Source organism: Ranitomeya imitator, chromosome 4, assembly GCF_032444005.1.
Source record: "Ranitomeya imitator isolate aRanImi1 chromosome 4, aRanImi1.pri, whole genome shotgun sequence".
Classification (NCBI taxonomy): Eukaryota; Metazoa; Chordata; class Amphibia; order Anura; family Dendrobatidae; genus Ranitomeya; species Ranitomeya imitator.
Genome location: NC_091285.1, coordinates 437498325 through 437518041, shown reverse-complemented (window position 1 = coordinate 437518041; position 19717 = coordinate 437498325). Strand labels below are relative to the sequence as shown.

Genomic DNA, 19717 nt, shown 5'->3' with positions numbered 1-19717 from the left:
TCCTGATGTGAGCCAGTTTATTTGTAGTGCTTGATGGTTTTTGCAACTGCACTTGGGGACACTTTCAAAGCTTTTCCAATTTTTCAGACTAACTGACCTTCATTTCTTAAAGTAATGATGGCTACTCGTTTTTCTTTACCTAGCTGCTTTTTTCTTGCCATAATACAAATTCTAACAGTCTATTCAGTAGGACTATCAGCTGTGTATCCACCAGACTTCTGCTCAACACAACTGATGGTCCCAAACCCATTTATAAGGCAAGAAATCCCACTTATTATACCTGACAGGGCACACCTGTGAAGTGAAAACCATTTCCGGTGACTACCTCTTGCAGCTCATCAAGAGAATGCCAAAAGTGTGCAAAGCAGTCATCAAAGCAAAAGGTGGCTACTTTGAAGAACCTAGAATATAAGACATATTTTCAGTTGTTTCACACTTTTTTGTTAAGTATATAATTCCACATGTGTTAATTCATAGTTTTGCCTTCAGTGTGAATTTACAATTTTCATTGTCATGAAAATACAGAAAAATCTTTAAATGAGAAGGTGTGTCCAAACTTTTGGTCTGTACTGTATATACAAGCTCTATAAACAAAAAATACACAAATCGAAGTCTAACATCATAATAAAATACATGAAAATGAACAGAGTGCAAGGTATGATGCATGTGGATGTGGTTTGGACTGTGAAGAACATATCACTATCTCAGTTAAATATGATAATAGTAATTGCTTTCCTTGATACAAAATAGTTACAAATTAAGAGTCTCAAGTAAAGCCCCTGATCCACACTAGAACGTTCTCGATGAACTTGTATGAGGGAAAATATCAATCCAGCATTTTTAGCTTCCGATCATAGAGTCTAACGGAGATAAGCTTCCGCTGTTCTGGTGACTGCTCTCTCATAGGGAAGGCTAAGTGCTTCTAAGTATGTGAGAGATGGCTGCCAGAAAAACCATCAGCTGAACCATCGTTCAGCCGACAGCCATCTAATGGTGGCCTTAAGAGATATAGCAGTATCACCAAGTCATACCTGGCGATCAGGTTACATTCCTCTTTCCCAATGTGGGACAGGAAGTGTAGCGTACATATTACTTATTATACGATGGCGCAGACTGAGATTCTCTCCTTCATAGCCTTGTCTGAAGGTAGAAAATAGTTTTCTACAGACTGGTCATAGTCCGAGCCTTGGTCGTTGCACTGCTCTACTCAAGTACCATGCCGATCTTCCTCCATGAATCTCTCCTGTTCAGCATCATCGTGATCTGCAGCTCCCTTATAGCTTAATACTATATTAGCAACCCTTTATTCTCCAATAAATGTATGGTCATATATTCAGTTCTTAAACATGTCACAAAGGAGCTTTTCCATGGGGGTGTTCCCAATGGTACGGTGGAAAAACAGAAGCTCAATGCGTTCGGAAGAAATAAATCGGAGAGATGGAGAAAGGAGAAGTAGTTTTCCAAATCTGATGGGGAATAAAATATTAGGAGTTAGATGTCGATAGGTATGTAGAGTTAGAAGATATAACATGAGATTCTTTTTATATAGCAGATCTCATCTCTAAAGGTACCGTCCCACTCAGCGACGCTGCAGCGATATAGACAACGAGCCGATCGCTGGAGCGTCGCTGTTTAGGTCGCTGTAGAGACGTCAAACACAGCAACTCCAGAACGATGCAGGAGCAAGTGACGTAACGGCGACTCACTTCTCGTTCTTGCTGGTTGTTAGCTCCATGTAAAAACATTGCAGGCATCGTTGCTTTTGATGTCAAACATGACGATACACGCCGACCTGACGACCAAATAAAGTTCTGGACTTCTAGCTCCGACCAGCGATGGCACAGAGGGATCCAGATCGCTGCTGCGTGTCAAACACAACGAGATCACTATCCAGGACGCTGCAACGTCACGGATTGTTGTCGTTCTCGTTGCAAAGTTGCTGAGTGTGAAGGTACCTTAAGGTCTAGTGAATGAAGATTTGAGCCACACATCTCGCTTAAGTTGTTCAGTACTTTAAAGAAAGAATGGATTCAGTGACATATTAGTTACCTAACGGGCTGGGTTGGATAATGACTTCTTGTATGTTGAGCCAACATCATCTGAGATTGATCTTGCAGGTTTTCTATTTGTTCAGGGTCTTTTAGGCCTCTTGTCTCTAAAATACAAAAATGGTATTTGGTGTTATATTACAGTTTGTAAATTACATCGTTCTTGGGCTGTCCAGGACTTGATAAGAGTAATATTATTTTTTTCATAAATCAACAGTAAAACATGAAAATAAACAATTTTGTAATATACTATATCTTATCTGAGAAATTTACTTTCTCCTCCTAGATTGATTGTTTACTCTTAATTCATGAGTAATATCTGTATTGTCCCATTATTGAGATAGAAGATGGCAAATGTTACTTTTAAAGGGGTTAGCCGGCCCAAATCAATAAGTCTATGGTCACTCTGTGTGACTGCAGACTTTTTACTCCCCCCCAGTGCACGCACTGTGCGATGCGAGGATTCACCGGTTTCCAGCTTTGGACCCGGAGAGCATGATTGAGTTATACATGCTCCCGGCCAGTGGCCATGGCCTCGCACCATACACTTGTCTGCCAGCCGCATCACTAGAGTACAAGTGTATGGAGCGAGGTCGCACCTACTGGCCGGGGGTATGTCTAACCCATATATACTCTCCAATACCAAGTTGGAAAGTGACAAATCCTCACAGTGCATGTGCCGGGGAGATTCAGAAGTCTACAGTCACACAGAGTGAGACTTTTGACCAGACAACCACTTTAAGGTTCAATAGAGAGGGGAAGGCAGGGGGAGCTAGAGACAGACACAACCTTCTGCTGCAAGTTCTCCTGAAACAACTGTTACTGTTCTCCATAGACTATGAGCACTAATTGTCATCACCTACCTCGGTAAGGGGAAAGTCTGTAGTCACTGAATACAGATTTTACCATGAAATTGAAAATGAAAGATCAGTCATGAAGAAGATAGAAACATATTTCTCTCTAAGATACATTAAAGTTTCTTATTGTCACATGTACTATTGATAAGTGTAGGAAAAATGTAAATGATGTTAACTCTTTAAAGGAAATCGGTCATCAGAATCTGAGAGCAGCATAAAGTAGGGTCAGAGCCCCTGATTCCACCAGTGTGTTACTTAATGGGCTACTTGCTGCAAAACAGTAAACCTGCTGCCTCGTGGTCCTCCATATTCATAACCCGTCCCCCACCATTGATTGGCAGTCTTCTGTATACACTGTGCATCAGCACAAGATCTTTGAGATCAGGTATTTCACGGATTTTCAGTAAAAAAAAATTTTGCACTAAATCTGCCACATGTGAGTATATCCTAATTGCTTCAGGAAACTTGATGAGGAAAGACATGTATCCCACAGAAAGGAAGGTAGGAGGAAGAGACCCCAAAAAGTTGCAGTTCATTTGCAATGCAGGGGAAAGGGAAACTACGCACACTATTTAGTAATTAATTGCAAATTCTCCTCACTGCTAAAATCCAGTTAACAGTAATCATATTGAATCCATAATTGGGATCTTCTCTTTCATTAATCAATATTTGCCAAAACAGTTCCCCAAAAATAAAATGATCAGGTGGTCTGGTTTCAGAGACCCCAAAATACCTGTTATTTTTTTTAAAAAGTGTGTTTTTGTGCGCTTCATATTACGCAGACTTCCTGGGTCTTTTAGAGTTTACAGTTTGTAGCTAATGGATGCGTGCCAAACCACGGGGCTGCCTTCTTATCTCAGAATTCTCTAACACAGTATTGGAAAATTAATTTTTGTAATAGACAGCCCTTATAATGCGGAATATGAATGTTACTAAAGGTACCGTCACATTAAGCGACACTGCAGCGATCTAGACAACGATCCCGATCGCTGCAGCGTCGCTGTGTGGTCGCTGGAGAGCTGTCACGCAGACAGCTCTCCAGCGACCAACTATGCGAAGTCCCCTGGTAACCAGGGTAAACATCGGGTTACTAAGCGCAGGGCCGCGCTTAGTAACCCGATGTTTACCCTGGTTACCAGCGTAAATGTAAAAAAAAAAAAACACTACATACTTACATTCCGGTGTCTGTCCTCTCCGGCGCTCTGCTTCTCTGCACTAAGCGCCGGTGACGTCACCGCTGTGCTTTCCGGCCGGCGCTTACACAGTGCAGAGAACCAGAGCGCCGGAGAGGACAGACACCGGAATGTAAGTATGTAGTGTTTGTTTTTTTTCACATTTACGCTGGTAACCAGGGTAAACATCGGGTTACTAAGCGCGGCCCTGCGCTTAGTAACCCGATGTTTACCCTGGTTACCTGTGAAGACATCGCTGAATCGGCGTCACACACGCCGATTCAGCGATGTCTGCAGGAGTCCAGCGACAAAATAAAGTTCTGGACTTTCTGCGCCGACCAACGATGGCACAGCAGGATCCTGATCGCTGCTGCGTGTCAAACTCAACAATATCGCTAGCCAGGACGCTGCAACGTCACGGATCGCTAGGGATATCGTTCAGTGTGAAGGTACCTTAAGAGTTTAGAGAAATATATTGGGGTGTAGATTCTTGAAATTAACTGACATAAATTTTGTGTGTGCTCTTTTTGTATCCACTGAGGGGTGTCCATTGAGTTAATGACAACCATCCTATGGGATGTGGTTTTATACAAAGAACTCTGCAGTATCCCCACAACCAGTGTCCATATTATGGTGTACATACATACAAAGAAGGGATTGGGCCAAATGTCTATTCTAAGGCCGGCGTCACACTAGCGAGTTTTACGGACGTATCAGAGGCCCAGAAAATGCGCATTGCACACGGACCAATGATTCTCTATGGCCCAGCTCCTATCTGCCGTATTTTACGCATCCGTATTATACGGTCTTGTACAGCCGTAGAAAATCGAAGCATGCTGCGTTTGTCAGCGTATTGCACAAAAAATCCGCCAATGAAAGTCAATGGGGGCGAGAAAAATACGGATTACACACGGACCAACAGTGTGACTTGCGAGAAATACGCAGCGGTGATCTATAGAAAAGCCGGCAATTCAGTGCGGTGTACAGTAAAATCACACTGACAGAATAGAATAGAATAGAATAGAATAGGTAGAATAAATGTGTACACATAGTATAGGTATATACGACCCAGGAAAACATACTCAGAAGGGAGGTAAGAACATTTCTAAAACAATTCACAGTGAGGAGATTGGAACAAAACAAAATCCTCTAAACTGCATGCTCGCAAACGCCAGAAGCCTGACAAACAAGATGGAAGAACTAGAAGCAGAAATATCTACAGGTAACTTTGACATAGTGGGAATAACCGAGACATGGTTAGATGAAAGCTATGACTGGGCAGTTAACTTACAGGGTTACAGTCTGTTTAGAAAGGATCGTAAAAATCGGAGAGGAGGAGGGGTTTGTCTCTATGTAAAGTCTTGTCTAAAGTCCACTTTAAGGGAGGATATTAGCGAAGGGAATGAGGATGTCGAGTCCATATGGGTTGAAATTCATGGAGGGAAAAATGGTAACAAAATTCTCATTGGTGTCTGTTACAAACCCCCAAATATAACAGAAAGCATGGAAAGTCTACTTCTAAAGCAGATAGATGAAGCTGCAACCCATAATGAGGTCCTGGTTATGGGGGACTTTAACTACCCGGATATTAACTGGGAAACAGAAACCTGTGAAACCCATAAAGGCAACAGGTTTCTGCTAATAACCAAGAAAAATTATCTTTCACAATTGGTGCAGAATCCAACCAGAGGAGCAGCACTTTTAGACCTAATACTATCTAATAGACCTGACAGAATAACAAATCTGCAGGTGGTTGGGCATTTAGGAAATAGCGACCACAATATTGTGCAGTTTCACCTGTCTTTCACTAGGGGGACTTGTCAGGGAGTCACAAAAACATTGAACTTTAGGAAGGCAAAGTTTGAACAGCTTAGAGATGCCCTTAATCTGGTAGACTGGGACAATATCCTCAGAAATGAGAATACAGATAATAAATGGGAAATGTTTAAGAACATCCTAAATAGGCAGTGTAAGCGGTTTATACCTTGTGGGAATAAAAGGACTAGAAATAGGAAAAACCCAATGTGGCTAAACAAAGAAGTAAGACAGGCAATTAACAGTAAAAAGAAAGCATTTGCACTACTAAAGCAGGATGGCACCATTGAAGCTCTAAAAAACTATAGGGAGAAAAATACTTTATCTAAAAAACTAATTAAAGCTGCCAAAAAGGAAACAGAGAAGCACATTGCTAAGGAGAGTAAAACTAATCCCAAACTGTTCTTCAACTATATCAATAGTAAAAGAATAAAAACTGAAAATGTAGGCCCCTTAAAAAATAGTGAGGAAAGAATGGTTGTAGATGACGAGGAAAAAGCTAACATATTAAACACCTTCTTCTCCACGGTATTCACGGTGGAAAATGAAATGCTAGGTGAAATCCCAAGAAACAATGAAAACCCTATATTAAGGGTCACCAATCTAACCCAAGAAGAGGTGCGAAACCGGCTAAATAAGATTAAAATAGATAAATCTCCGGGTCCGGATGGCATACACCCACGAGTACTAAGAGAACTAAGTAATGTAATAGATAAACCATTATTTCTTATTTTTAGTGACTCTATAGCGACAGGGTCTGTTCCGCAGGACTGGCGCATAGCAAATGTGGTGCCAATATTCAAAAAGGGCTCTAAAAGTGAACCTGGAAATTATAGGCCAGTAAGTCTAACCTCTATTGTTGGTAAAATATTTGAAGGGTTTCTGAGGGATGTTATTCTGGATTATCTCAATGAGAATAACTGTTTAACTCCATATCAGCATGGGTTTATGAGAAATCGCTCCTGTCAAACCAATCTAATCAGTTTTTATGAAGAGGTAAGCTATAGACTGGACCACGGTGAGTCATTGGACGTGGTATATCTCGATTTTTCCAAAGCGTTTGATACCGTGCCGCACAAGAGGTTGGTACACAAAATGAGAATGCTTGGTCTGGGGGAAAATGTGTGTAAATGGGTTAGTAACTGGCTTAGTGATAGAAAGCAGAGGGTGGTTATAAATGGTATAGTCTCTAACTGGGTCGCTGTGACCAGTGGGGTACCGCAGGGGTCAGTATTGGGACCTGTTCTCTTCAACATATTCATTAATGATCTGGTAGAAGGTTTACACAGTAAAATATCGATATTTGCAGATGATACAAAACTATGTAAAGCAGTTAATACAAGAGAAGATAGTATTCTGCTACAGATGGATCTGGATAAGTTGGAAACTTGGGCTGAAAGGTGGCAGATGAGGTTTAACAATGATAAATGTAAGGTTATACACATGGGAAGAGGGAATCAATATCACCATTACACACTGAACGGGAAACCACTGGGTAAATCTGACAGGGAGAAGGACTTGGGGATCCTAGTTAATGATAAACTTACCTGGAGCAGCCAGTGCCAGGCAGCAGCTGCCAAGGCAAACAGGATCATGGGGTGCATTAAAAGAGGTCTGGATACACATGATGAGAGCATTATACTGCCTCTGTACAAATCCCTAGTTAGACCGCACATGGAGTACTGTGTCCAGTTTTGGGCACCGGTGCTCAGGAAAGATATAATGGAACTAGAGAGAGTACAAAGGAGGGCAACAAAATTAATAAAGGGGATGGGAAAACTACAATACCCAGATAGATTAGCGAAATTAGGATTATTTAGTCTAGAAAAAAGACGACTGAGGGGCGATCTAATAACCATGTATAAGTATATAAGGGGACAATACAAATATCTCGCTGAGGATCTGTTTATACCAAGGAAGGTGACGGGCACAAGGGGGCATTCTTTGCGTCTGGAGGAGAGAAGGTTTTTCCACCAACATAGAAGAGGATTCTTTACTGTTAGGGCAGTAAGAATCTGGAATTGCTTGCCTGAGGAGGTGGTGATGGCGAACTCAGTCGAGGGGTTCAAGAGAGGCCTGGATGTCTTCCTGGAGCAGAACAATATTGTATCATACAATTATTAGGTTCTGTAGAAGGACGTAGATCTGGGTATTTATTATGATGGAATATAGGCTGAACTGGATGGACAAATGTCTTTTTTTGGCCTTACTAACTATGTTACTATGTTACTATGTATATATACAGTATACAGTGGGGCAAAAAAGTATTTAGTCAGTCAGCAATAGTGCAAGTTCCACCACTTAAAAAGATGAGAGGTGTCTGTAATTTACATCATAGGTAGACCTCAACTATGGGAGACAAACTGAGAAAAAAAAATCCAGAAAATCACATTGTCTGTTTTTTTAACAATTTATTTGCATATTATGGTGGAAAATAAGTATTTGGTCAGAAACAAACAATCAAGATTTCTGGCTCTCACAGACCTGTAACTTCTTCTTTAAGAGTCTCCTCTTTCCTCCACTCATTACCTGTAGTAATGGCACCTGTTTAAACTTGTTATCAGTATAAAAAGACACCTGTGCACACCCTCAAACAGTCTGACTCAAAACTCCACTATAGTGAAGACCAAAGAGCTGTCAAAGGACACCAGAAACAAAATTGTAGCCCTGCATCAGGCTGGGAAGACTGAATCTGCAATAGCCAACCAGCTTGGAGTGAAGAAATCAACAGTGTTAGCAATAATTAGAAAATGGAAGACATACAAGACCACTGATAATCTCCCTCGATCTGGGGCTCCACGCAAAATCCCACCCTGTGGGGTCAGAATGATCACAAGAACGGTGAGCAAAAATCCCAGAACCACACGGGGGGACCTAGTGAATGAACTGCAGAGAGCTGGGACCAATGTAACAAGGCCTACCATAAGTAACACACTACGCCACCATGGACTCAGATCCTGCATTACCAGACGTGTCCCACTGCTTAAGCCAGTACATGTCCGGGCCCGTCTGAAGTTTGCTAGAGAGCATTTGGATGATCCAGAGGAGTTTTGGGAGAATGTCCTATGGTCTGATGAAACCAAACTGGAACTGTTTGGTAGAAACACAACTTGTCGTGTTTGGAGGAAAAAGAATACTGAGTTGCATCCATCAAACACCATACCTACTGTAAAGCATGGTGGTGGAAACATCATGCTTTGGGGCTGTTTCTCTGCAAAGGGGCCAGGACGACTGATCCGGGTACATGAAAGAATGAATGGGGCCATGTATCGTGAGATTTTGAGTGCAAACCTCCTTCCATCAGCAAGGGCATTGAAGATGAAACGTGGCTGGGTCTTTCAACATGACAATGATCCAAAGCACACCGCCAGGGCAACGAAGGAGTGGCTTTGTAAGAAGCATTTCAAGGTCCTGGAGTGGCCTAGCCAGTCTCCAGATCTCAACCCTATAGAAAACCTTTGGAGGGAGTTGAAAGTCCGTGTTGCCAAGAGAAAAGCCAAAAACATCACTGCTCTAGAGGAGATCTGCATGGAGGAATGGGCCAACATACCAACAACAGTGTGTGGCAACCTTGTGAAGACTTACAGAAAACGTTTGACCTCTGTCATTGCCAACAAAGGATATATTACAAAGTATTGAGATGAAATTTTGTTTCTGACCAAATACTTATTTTCCACCATAATATGCAAATAAATTGTTAAAATAAAAGACAATGTGATTTTCTGGATTTTTTTTTCTCAGTTTGTCTCCCATAGTTGAGGTCTACCTATGATGTAAATTACAAACGCCTCTCATCTTTTTAAGTGGTGGAACTTGCACTATTGCTGACTGACTAAATACTTTTTTGCCCCACTGTATATGTCAGTGAGACACACACACACATATATATATATATATATATATATATATATATATATATATATATATATATATATATATTTAATTCAGAGATAGATAGCAGAAAAGCCGGTAATTCAATTGCCGACCTTTGCTATTTCCTTCACAAACCGGACAGGATATGATACATGGTTTACATACAGTAAACTATCTCATATCCCTTCTTTTATTACATATTCCTCTTTAGTAATGTAAGAAGTGTCTTTGTGTCAAATTTGGGGTGTCTAGCTATTAAAGGTTAAATCCCGGAAAAAAATGGCGTGGGCTTCCGCGCAATTTTCTCCGCCAGAGTGGGAAAGCCAGTGACTGAGGGCAGATATTAATAGGCTAGAGAGGGACCATGGTTATTGCCCCCACCCGGCTAAAAACATCTGCCCCCAGCCACCCCAGAAAAGGCACATCTGTAAGATGCGCCTTCTCTGGCACTTAACATCTCTCGTCCCACTCCCCTGTAGTAGTGGGATATGGGGTAATGAAGGGTTAATGTCACCTTGCTATTGTAAGGTGACATTAAGCCAGGTTAATAATGGAGAGGTGTCAATTATGACACCTATCCATTATTAATCCAATAGTACGAAATGGTTAATAAAACACACATTATTAAAAGTATTTTAAGGAAATAAAGACACATGGTGTTTTAATATTTTATTATACTCTTAATCCACCTGAAGACCCTTGTCACCTGAAACAAAGTAAAAAAAAAAAAACAACAATATTCCATACCTTCCGTCGTTACAGTCTTGTCCCACGCTGTAAATCCATCTGAAGGGGTTAAATCATTTTACACCCAGGAGCTCTGCTAATGCAGCTGTGCTCCTGACTGTAAAACTTGGTGAATGAATGGAATGCAGGGGAATGTACTGTAGTTACCTCGAGTCGCGGTGATGCGCCCTCTGCTGGATGAACTCATATGAACTCGAGCCTGGGAACTTTTCAGAATATTTTCTCATGCTCGAGTTCATCTGAGGTTATGCCAGCAGGGGGCGCAGCACCGCAAGTCTAGGTAGCTACGTTTCCCTGCTTTCCATTTATTCCCCGGGTTTTTACAGGCAGGGGCGGCTGCATTAGCAGGCTTCTGCTTGTAAAATGATTTAACCCCTTCAGATGGATTTACAGCGTGGGACAAGACTGAACGACGGAAGGTATGGGATATTGTTGTTTTTTTATTTTTCCTTTTTTACAGAACGAGGGTCTTCAATTGGATTGAGAGTATAATAAACTATTACAACACCCTGTGTCTTTATTTCATTAAAATACTTTTTCCATAATGTGTGTGTGTTTTATTAACCATTTACTACTATTGGATTAATAACGGATAGGTGTCTTATTGACACCTCTCCATTATTAACCTGGCTTAATGTCACCTTACAATAGCAAGGTGACATTAACCCTTTATTACCCCATATCCCGCCACTACAGGGGAGTGGGAAGAGAGTGGCCAAGTTCCAGAATAGGCGCATCTTACAGATGTGCCTTTTCTGGGGTGGCTGGGGGCAGATGTTTTTAGCCAGGGGGGGCCAATAACCATGGTCCCTCTCTAGGCTATTAATATCTGCCCTCAGTCACTGGCTTTACCACTCTGGCGGAGAAAATTGCGCGGGAGCCCACGCCGTTTTTTTCCGCGATTTAACCGTTTATTTTAACAGCTAGAGTCCCGAAATTTTGCACACATACACTTCTAACATTAGTAGTGAGGAATATGTAAAAAATAAGGGATATGAAATGGTTTACTGTATGTAAACCATGTCTCATATCCTGTCGGGTTTGGGAAGGAGATAGCAAAAGCCGGCTTTTCTGCTATCTAGTGCTGTAAGAAATACATATATGTGTCTCACTGACATATATATATATATATATATATATACTGTATGTATATTTATATATATATATACTAGCTATTGAACCCGTTCTACGCCCGGGTGGCGAGCATTTATATTGGTATATGGTCTCCATCCTGGTATGTGCTGCTCCATCCTGCGTCCCCATCCTGTCATGTGCTGCTCCCATCCTGCGCCCCCATCCTGTCATGTGCTGCACCCATCCTGCGCCCCCATCCTGTCATGTGCTGCTCCCATCCTGCACCCCCATCCTGTCATGTGCTGCACCCATCCTGCGTCCCCATCCTGTCATGTGCTGCTCCCATCCTGCGCCTCCATTCTGTCATGTGCTGCACCCATCCTGCGCCTCCATTCTGACATGTGCTGCTCCCATCCTGCGCCACCATTCTTTAATTTGCTGCTCCCATCCATATGCCCCATACGCTGCTCCATAAAGGTTTATGGCCCCCATAAGATGCTCCATAGTATATGCCCCGTACACTGCTCCATAAAGGTTGATGGCCCCCATAAGATGCTCCATAGTATATGTCCCCGTACGCTGTTCCATAAAGGTTTATGGCCCCCATAAGATGCTCCATGGTATATGCCCCCGTACACTGCTCCATTATGGTTTATGGCCCCCATAAGATGCTCCATGTTATATGCCCCCGTACACTGCTCCATTATGGTTTATGGCCCCCATAAGATGCTCCATTGTATATGCCCCCGTACACTGCTCCATTATGGTTTATGGCCCCATAAGATGCTCCATGGTATATGCCCCCGTATACTGCTCCATTATGGTTTATGGCTCCATAAGATGCTCCATGGTATATGCCCCCGTACACTGCTCCATTATGGTTTATGGCCCCATAAGATGCTCCATATTATATGCCCCCGTGCACTGCTCCATTATGGTTTATGGCCCCCATAAGATGCTCCATAGTGTATGCCCCCGTACACTGCTCCATTATGGTTGATGGCCCCCATAAGATGCTCCAGTGTGTATGCCCCCGTACACTGCTCCATTATGGTTTATGGGCCCCATAAGATGCTCCATAGTGTACAGGTCCTTCTCAAAAAATTAGCATATAGTGTTAAATTTCATTATTTACCATAATGTAATGATTACAATTAAACTTTCATATATTATAGATTCATTATCCACCAACTGAAATTTGTCAGGTCTTTTATTGTTTTAATACTGATGATTTTGGCATACAACTCCTGATAACCCAAAAAACCTGTCTCAATAAATTAGCATATCAAGAAAAGGTTCTCTAAACGACCTATTACCCTAATCTTCTGAATCAACTAATTAACTCTAAACACATGCAAAAGATACCTGAGGCTTTTATAAACTCCCTGCCTGGTTCATTACTCAAAACCCCCATCATGGGTAAAGGCACCGTCACACATAGCGACGCTGCAGCGATACCGACAACGATCCGGATTGCTGCAGCGTCGCTGTTTGGTCGCTGGAGAGCTGTCACACAGACCGCTCTCCAGCGACCAACGATCCCGAGGTCCCCGGTAACCAGGGTAAACATCGGGTAACTAAGCGCAGGGCCGCGCTTAGTAACCCGATGTTTACCCTGGTTACCATCCTAAAAAGTAAAAAAACAAACGCTACATACTTACCTACCGCTGTCTATCCTCGGCGCTCTGCTTCTCTGGTCTGGCTGTGAGCGCCGGGCAGCCAGAAAGCAGAGCGGTGACGTCACCGCTCTGCTTTCCGGCTGACTGACGCTCACAGCCAGTGCAGGAGGAGAGCAGAGCACAGCGCTGGAGGACAGACGGCTGTAGGTAAGTATGTACTGTTTGTTTTTTTACTTTTAGGATGGTAACCAGGGTAAACATCGGGTTACTAAGCGCGGCCCTGCGCTTAGTTACCCGATGTTTACCCTGGTTACCAGCAAAGACATCGCTGAATCGGTGTCACACACGCCGATTCAGCGATGTCTACGGGGAGTCCAGCGACGAAACAAAGTTCTGGACTTTCTTCCCCGACCAGCGATCTCCCAGCAGGGGCCTGATCGCTGCTGCCTGTCACACTGGACGATATCGCTAGCGAGGACGCTGCAACGTCACGGATCGCTAGCGATATCGTCTAGTGTGACAGTACCTTAAGACTAGCGACCTGACAGATGTCAAGAAGGCCATTATTGACACCCTCAAGCAAGAGGGTAAGACCCAGAAATAAATTTCTCAACAAATAGGCTGTTCCCAGAGTGCTGTATCAAGGCACCTCAATGGTAAGTCTGTTGGAAGGAAACAATGTGGCAGAAAACGCTGTACAACGAGAAGAGGAGACCGGACCCTGAGGAAGATTGTGGAGAAGGACCGATTCCAGACCTTGGGGAACCTGAGGAAGCAGTGGACTGAGTCTGGTGTGGAAACATCCAGAGCCACCGTGCACAGGCGTGTGCAGGAAATGGGCTACAGGTGCCGCATTCCCCAGGTAAAGCCACTTTTGAACCATAAACAGCGGCAGAGGCGCCTGACCTGGGCTACAGAGAAGCAGCACTGGACTGTTGCTAAGTGGTCCCAAGTACTTTTTTCTGATGAAAGCAAATTTTGCATGTCATTCGGAAATCAAGGTGCCAGAGTCTGGAGGAAGACTGGGGAGAAGGAAATGCCAAAATGCCTGAAGTCCAGTGTCAAGTACCCACAGTCAGTGATGGTGTGGGGTGCCATGTCAGCTGCTGGTGTTGGTCCACTGTGTTTCATCAAGGGCAGGGTCAATGCAGCTAGCTATCAGGAGATTTTGGAGCACTTCATGCTTCCATCGGCTGAAATGCTTTATGGAGATGAAGATTTCATTTTTCAGCACGACCTGGCACCTGCTCACAGTGCCAAAACCACTGGTAAATGGTTTACTGACCATGGTATTACTGTGCTCAATTGGCCTGCCAACTCTCCTGACCTGAACCCCATAGAGAATCTGTGGGATATTGTGAAGAGAAAGTTGAGAGACGCAAGACCCAACACTCTGGATGAGCTTAAAGGGAACCTGTCACCTGAATTTGGCGGGACCAGTTTTGGGTCATATGGGCGGAGTTTTCAGGTGTTTGATTCACCCTTTCCTTACCCGCTGGCTGCATGCTGGCCGATATATTGGATTGAAGTTCATTCTCTGTCCTCCGTAGTACACGCCTGCGAAAGGTAATCTTCCATTGCGCAGGCGTGTACTACGGAGGACAGAGAATGAACTTCAATCCAATATTGCGGCCAGCATGCAGCCAGCGGGTAAGGAAAGGGTGAATCAAACACCTGAAAACTCCGCCCATATGACCCAAAACTGGTCCCGCCAAATTCAGGTGACAGGTTCCCTTTAAGGCCGCTATTGAAGCATCCTGGGCCTCCATAACATCTCAGCAGTGTCACAGGCTGATTGCCTCCATGCCACGCCGCATTGAAGCAGTCATTTCTGCCAAAGGATTCCCGACCAAGTATTGAGTGCATAACTGAACATTATTATTTGTTGGTTTTTTTGTTTGTTATTAAAAAACACTTTTATTTGATTGGATGGGTGAAATATGCTAATTTATTGAGACAGGTTTTTTGGGTTATCAGGAGTTGTATGCCAAAATCATCAGTATTAAAACAATAAAAGACCTGACAAATTTCAGTTGGTGGATAATGAATCTATAATATATGAAAGTTTAATTGTAATCATTACATTATGGTAAATAATGAAATTTAACACTATATGCTAATTTTTTGAGAAGGACCTGTATGCCCCCGTACACTGCTCCATTATGGTTTATGGCCCCATAAGATGCTCCATAGTGTATGCCCCCGTACACTGCTCCATTATGGTTGATGGCCCCATAAGATGCTCCATGGTATATGCCCTGTATGCTGCTGCAATATATGGAAAAAAAAATACCATACTCACCTATCGTCACTGGGCGCCGAGTGCTGGGGGGCCTGAGCAGGCGGGGACACCGGCGCGCTGTGGGGGTCAGGTGCCGGTATCGCCGCTAGTTCAGGCAACCCAGCACTTGCTATATTCACCTGGCCCCGTTCCACAGCTGCGCGCCGCCATCTTCCGGCTCCTCTGGCTGTGACTGGTCAGTCAGAGGGCGGCGCGCATTAAGCACGCCATCGCGCCCTCTGAACTGAACGTCACAGGGAGAGGACCCGGAAGATGGCGGCGCGCAGTGGTGGAACGGGGCCAGGTGAATATAGCCGATACTCACCCTCCTGGCGGTCCTTGCTTCTCTGTTGGTGATCGCGGTGTGCGTTCAGTGTTTACGCATACCGCGATCTCCTGGGAGCGTCACTCTGTGGGGGCCAGACTGCGCCGGCGCTTGCACAGTCTATAAAGGCTTCGGACAGAGTGACGCTCCCAGTGTTATATTATACTGTATATATATATATAGACTGTATATATGTTTTAACAAATATTTGAGCCCATGGATCCATTGTATGTCAGTTTTGCAAGCCGGCGAGAACATCTCGCTGTACGGATGCCATACGGATTACACACGGAGGATGACATGCACAAAATACGCTGACACACCCTGCCTACGGATGACATACGGATCACTATTTTTGCAACACTTCTTCGTATTGCGGCCGTAAAAAACAGACCGTATTTTCATACGCCTAGTGTGACGCCGGCCTAACGGTAAAGATTTTAGTGCTTCCAGTTTCTCAAAACAAGTGGACAGGTCCACATGAAATTGTATAAATGGTCAGTTATAAGAAAAGATATCACTGCTATATTGTATATTGGTAGAACAATACAATGACTTACCTGGCTTAAAAAGGAGCACCGCCTTCATGCAAGCAAACTCTGTTGGGTCAACACAAAGGGACTTAAATCGACTGATTGTTTCTTGAAAGATTCGAATGTCCACACTGGAGGAGACAGATTTCCCATGGATATTGGAAGACAGGTCAGGCACAGACAGTAAAGGACAGCTCTCAAGGGGCATTGACCATTGGATAGCACACAGCAAGAACAGCTCACACCATGCTTCCTCCAGCAAAATGACCTACACAAATAAGATCAGATTTGATACAAAGTATCTTTCAAATTGTTTAGTTTCTTATTTAAAAAAAAGTGTTTGGAAAATTTACCAAGAAACCCATAAGAATATCTGATCATAGCCCGGTCATTCTCAAACTCAAATTTGGGCAATTCAGAGACAATATGACTTGGAAATTAAACCCATTCTGGCTTAAATTAATTGACTCGAGTGATAGGACTGTGGGACAGTTAAAATGCTTCCTCTCATCTCATTCTGGACCCCAAAACACTAATATATTTTGGGATGCCCTTAAGGCATATTTAACCCCCTAGTGACAGAGCCAATTTGGTACTTAATGACCAAGCCGATTTTTGCAATTCTGACCACTGTCACTTTATGAGGTTATAACACTGGAACGCTTCAACGGATCCCGCTGATTCTGAGATTGTTTTTTCGTGACATATTGTACTTCATGTTAGTGGTAAAATTTCTTAGATATTACTTGCGATTATTTATTAAAAAAACGGAAATATGGCGAAAATTTTGAAAATTTAGCAATTTTCAAAATTTGAATTTTTATTCCCTTACATCAAAGAGATATGTCACACAAAATGGTCAATAAATAACATTTCCCATATGTCTACTTTACATCAGCACAATTTTGGAATAAAATTTTTTTTTTATTAGGGAGTTATAAGGGTCAAAATTTGACCAGCAATTTTTTATTTTTACAGCAAAATTTACAAAACCATTTTTTTTTAGAGACCACCTCACATTTGAAGTCAGTTTGAGGGGTCTATGTGGCATAAAATGCCCAAAATTGACACCATTCTAAAAACTGCACCCCTCAAGGTGCGCAAAACCACATTCAAGAAGTTTATTAACCCTTCAGTTGCTGCACAGGAACTGAAGCAATGTGGAAGGAAAAAATGAACATTTTACTTTTTTTCACAAACATTTTACTTCAGAACCAATTTTTTTTATTTTCACAAGTGTAAAAAAAGAAAATGAACCACATAATTTGTTGTGCAATTTGTCTGGAGAATGCCGATACCCCATATGTGGGGAAGGACCACTGTTTGGGTGCACAGTAGAGCTCAGAAGGGAAGGAGCGCCATTTGGCTTTTTCAACATAGAATTCCCTGGAATTGAGATCGGACACCATGTCGCGTTTGGAGAGCCGCTGATGTGCCTAAACAGTGGAAACCCCCCACAAGTGACACCATTTTGGAAACTAGACCCCCTAAGGAACTTATCTAGGTGTGTGGTCAACACTTTGAACACCCAAGTGCTTCACACAAGTTTATAACGTAGAGCCGAAAAAATTAAAAATCATTTTTTTTTCACAAAAATGATCTTTTCACCCCCAATTTTTTATTTTCCCAAGGGTAGCAAGACAAATTGGACCCCAAAAGTTGTTGTGCAATTTGTCCTGAGTATGTCGATACCCCGTATGTGGGGGTAAACCTCTGTTTGGGCGCACTGCGGAGCTTGGAAGGGAAGGAGCGCCGTTTGAATTTTTAATCTCTTAATTGTGAGAGCGGACGCCATTTTGGGTTTGTAGATGTGCCTAACAGCAGAAACCCCCCACAACTGACCCCGTTTTGGAAACTACACCCCTCAAAGATTTTAATCAGGGGTATATATTGAACCCACATATATGACACAGAGTTTGATAACATTAGGTCGTCATATTGAAAAAATTCATTTTTTTCCACGAGAATCTTGTTTTAGACCTGAATGTCTCACTTTTTCAGAAATAACATCAAAAAGTGGACCCCACAATTCGTTACCCACTTTATTATGAGCGCAGCGATATCCCATATGTAGTCAAAAAGTTCTGTTTGGACAAATGGCAGGGCTTGGACAGAAAGGGGCACAATGTGACAAATTTGGCTTAATTTGAAATTGAAGATCCAGGACCCATTCAAAGCTTCTAGAGACATTGAGCAAAAAAGAAAATCCTTCCAGGAATTATTACTCACAGAGGGAGGCATGCTCCTAAAACACAATGGCTGACTATAAAATTGGTCTTGCTAACAAAACAGTTGTCCCGCATTTGCGTATATTGTAGCAGGAAGAATAAACTGTACTGGAATGAAGGGCAAAATGTGTAGGAAAATGCAGCCAACTATGTGGCAAAGCGGAGTTTGTTCCAAAGATGAAAGAACAGCATCAGGGCTAGAATGGCAGACACTTTCAGAGACTGGTCGTACAACGTCCTTTTAGCTCCATCAATCCCTATATGAGAGACGAATGTGCCAATAGACGTGGTACACCATAGCAAGCTCCCACCCGCCAAGGTCAGAACCGCTATATGCACAAAACAACCAGTTCTCTATAGAAAGTATTGTCTGGTACCAGAGGTTCGGCAAGAACCATAAAGTAAAGCCCATAGTGTATAAGTACGGAACTTCCTAATTTTTTTAGAAATCCTACAATAAAATGATCATGCCCGTATCATCAACATAAATATAAGTAATATAAATGGAAGCCAAAGTTTTGTGTAGCAAGAGTCATAAAGCAGTCAAAGTTAGATAAATGGTCAAAAATGTTTGTGAGTAATCAAGTCCTAGAATTCATTTTCAGATGATTTCACTTTTCAAGATCATTTCTGGGGTCCACATTCTAACGCTTATTGACATAGGTACGTGGACGAGAATTTGTTTGAATAGTAGTTTGGTATGGGATTGATCGAGTCGTAGAATTTTCAGATGACCTGACTTTGCAAGAACATTTGTGGGGTCCACACTCTAGAGCGTACAGCCGTGGGTACGTGGATGAGAATTTGTTGTGATAGTAGTTTGGTATGGGATTGATCGAGTCGTAGAATTTTCAGATGCATGTAAAGAAGCTGCGGAGACACCATCACGTGTTTCTCGACGCAAGCAGTGAATAGCCAGGCCTTTCCCCGGGAAGGAACAACCACGGGAAGGGCAGCATTCTATGAAGGAAAGCCACCTATGCCAAGCATGGTATCCATCCACAGACAGCTGTTTTGGGGTTTTTGCCCCTCATCAGTGTGGAGTAGGAATCTGGCTATTAGGAGCAGTGCCTAGTAAAAAGGCTATAAAGGCACAGATGATTGGCCTCGGGGAGACCAAAACATCCAACACCGCGGAGACACCA

At 42.8% G+C, this 19717-nt stretch overlaps 1 protein-coding gene across 1 annotated transcript in view; it reads right to left on the bottom strand.

Annotated features, from left to right (window-relative positions):
- Positions 1 to 1088: 1088 nt before the first annotated feature.
- NR2E3 (nuclear receptor subfamily 2 group E member 3) overlaps positions 1089 to 19717 on the bottom strand; it is a 32734-nt gene continuing 14105 nt past the window's right edge. The window contains exons 6-8 of the mRNA XM_069765603.1: positions 16372 to 16612; positions 2050 to 2155; positions 1089 to 1466 (exon numbers count right to left, since the gene is read on the bottom strand). Of these exons, the coding sequence (XP_069621704.1) occupies positions 1334 to 1466; positions 2050 to 2155; positions 16372 to 16612 (480 nt within the window). The 3' untranslated portion in view covers positions 1089 to 1333. The remainder of the gene's footprint in view (positions 1467 to 2049; positions 2156 to 16371; positions 16613 to 19717) is intronic.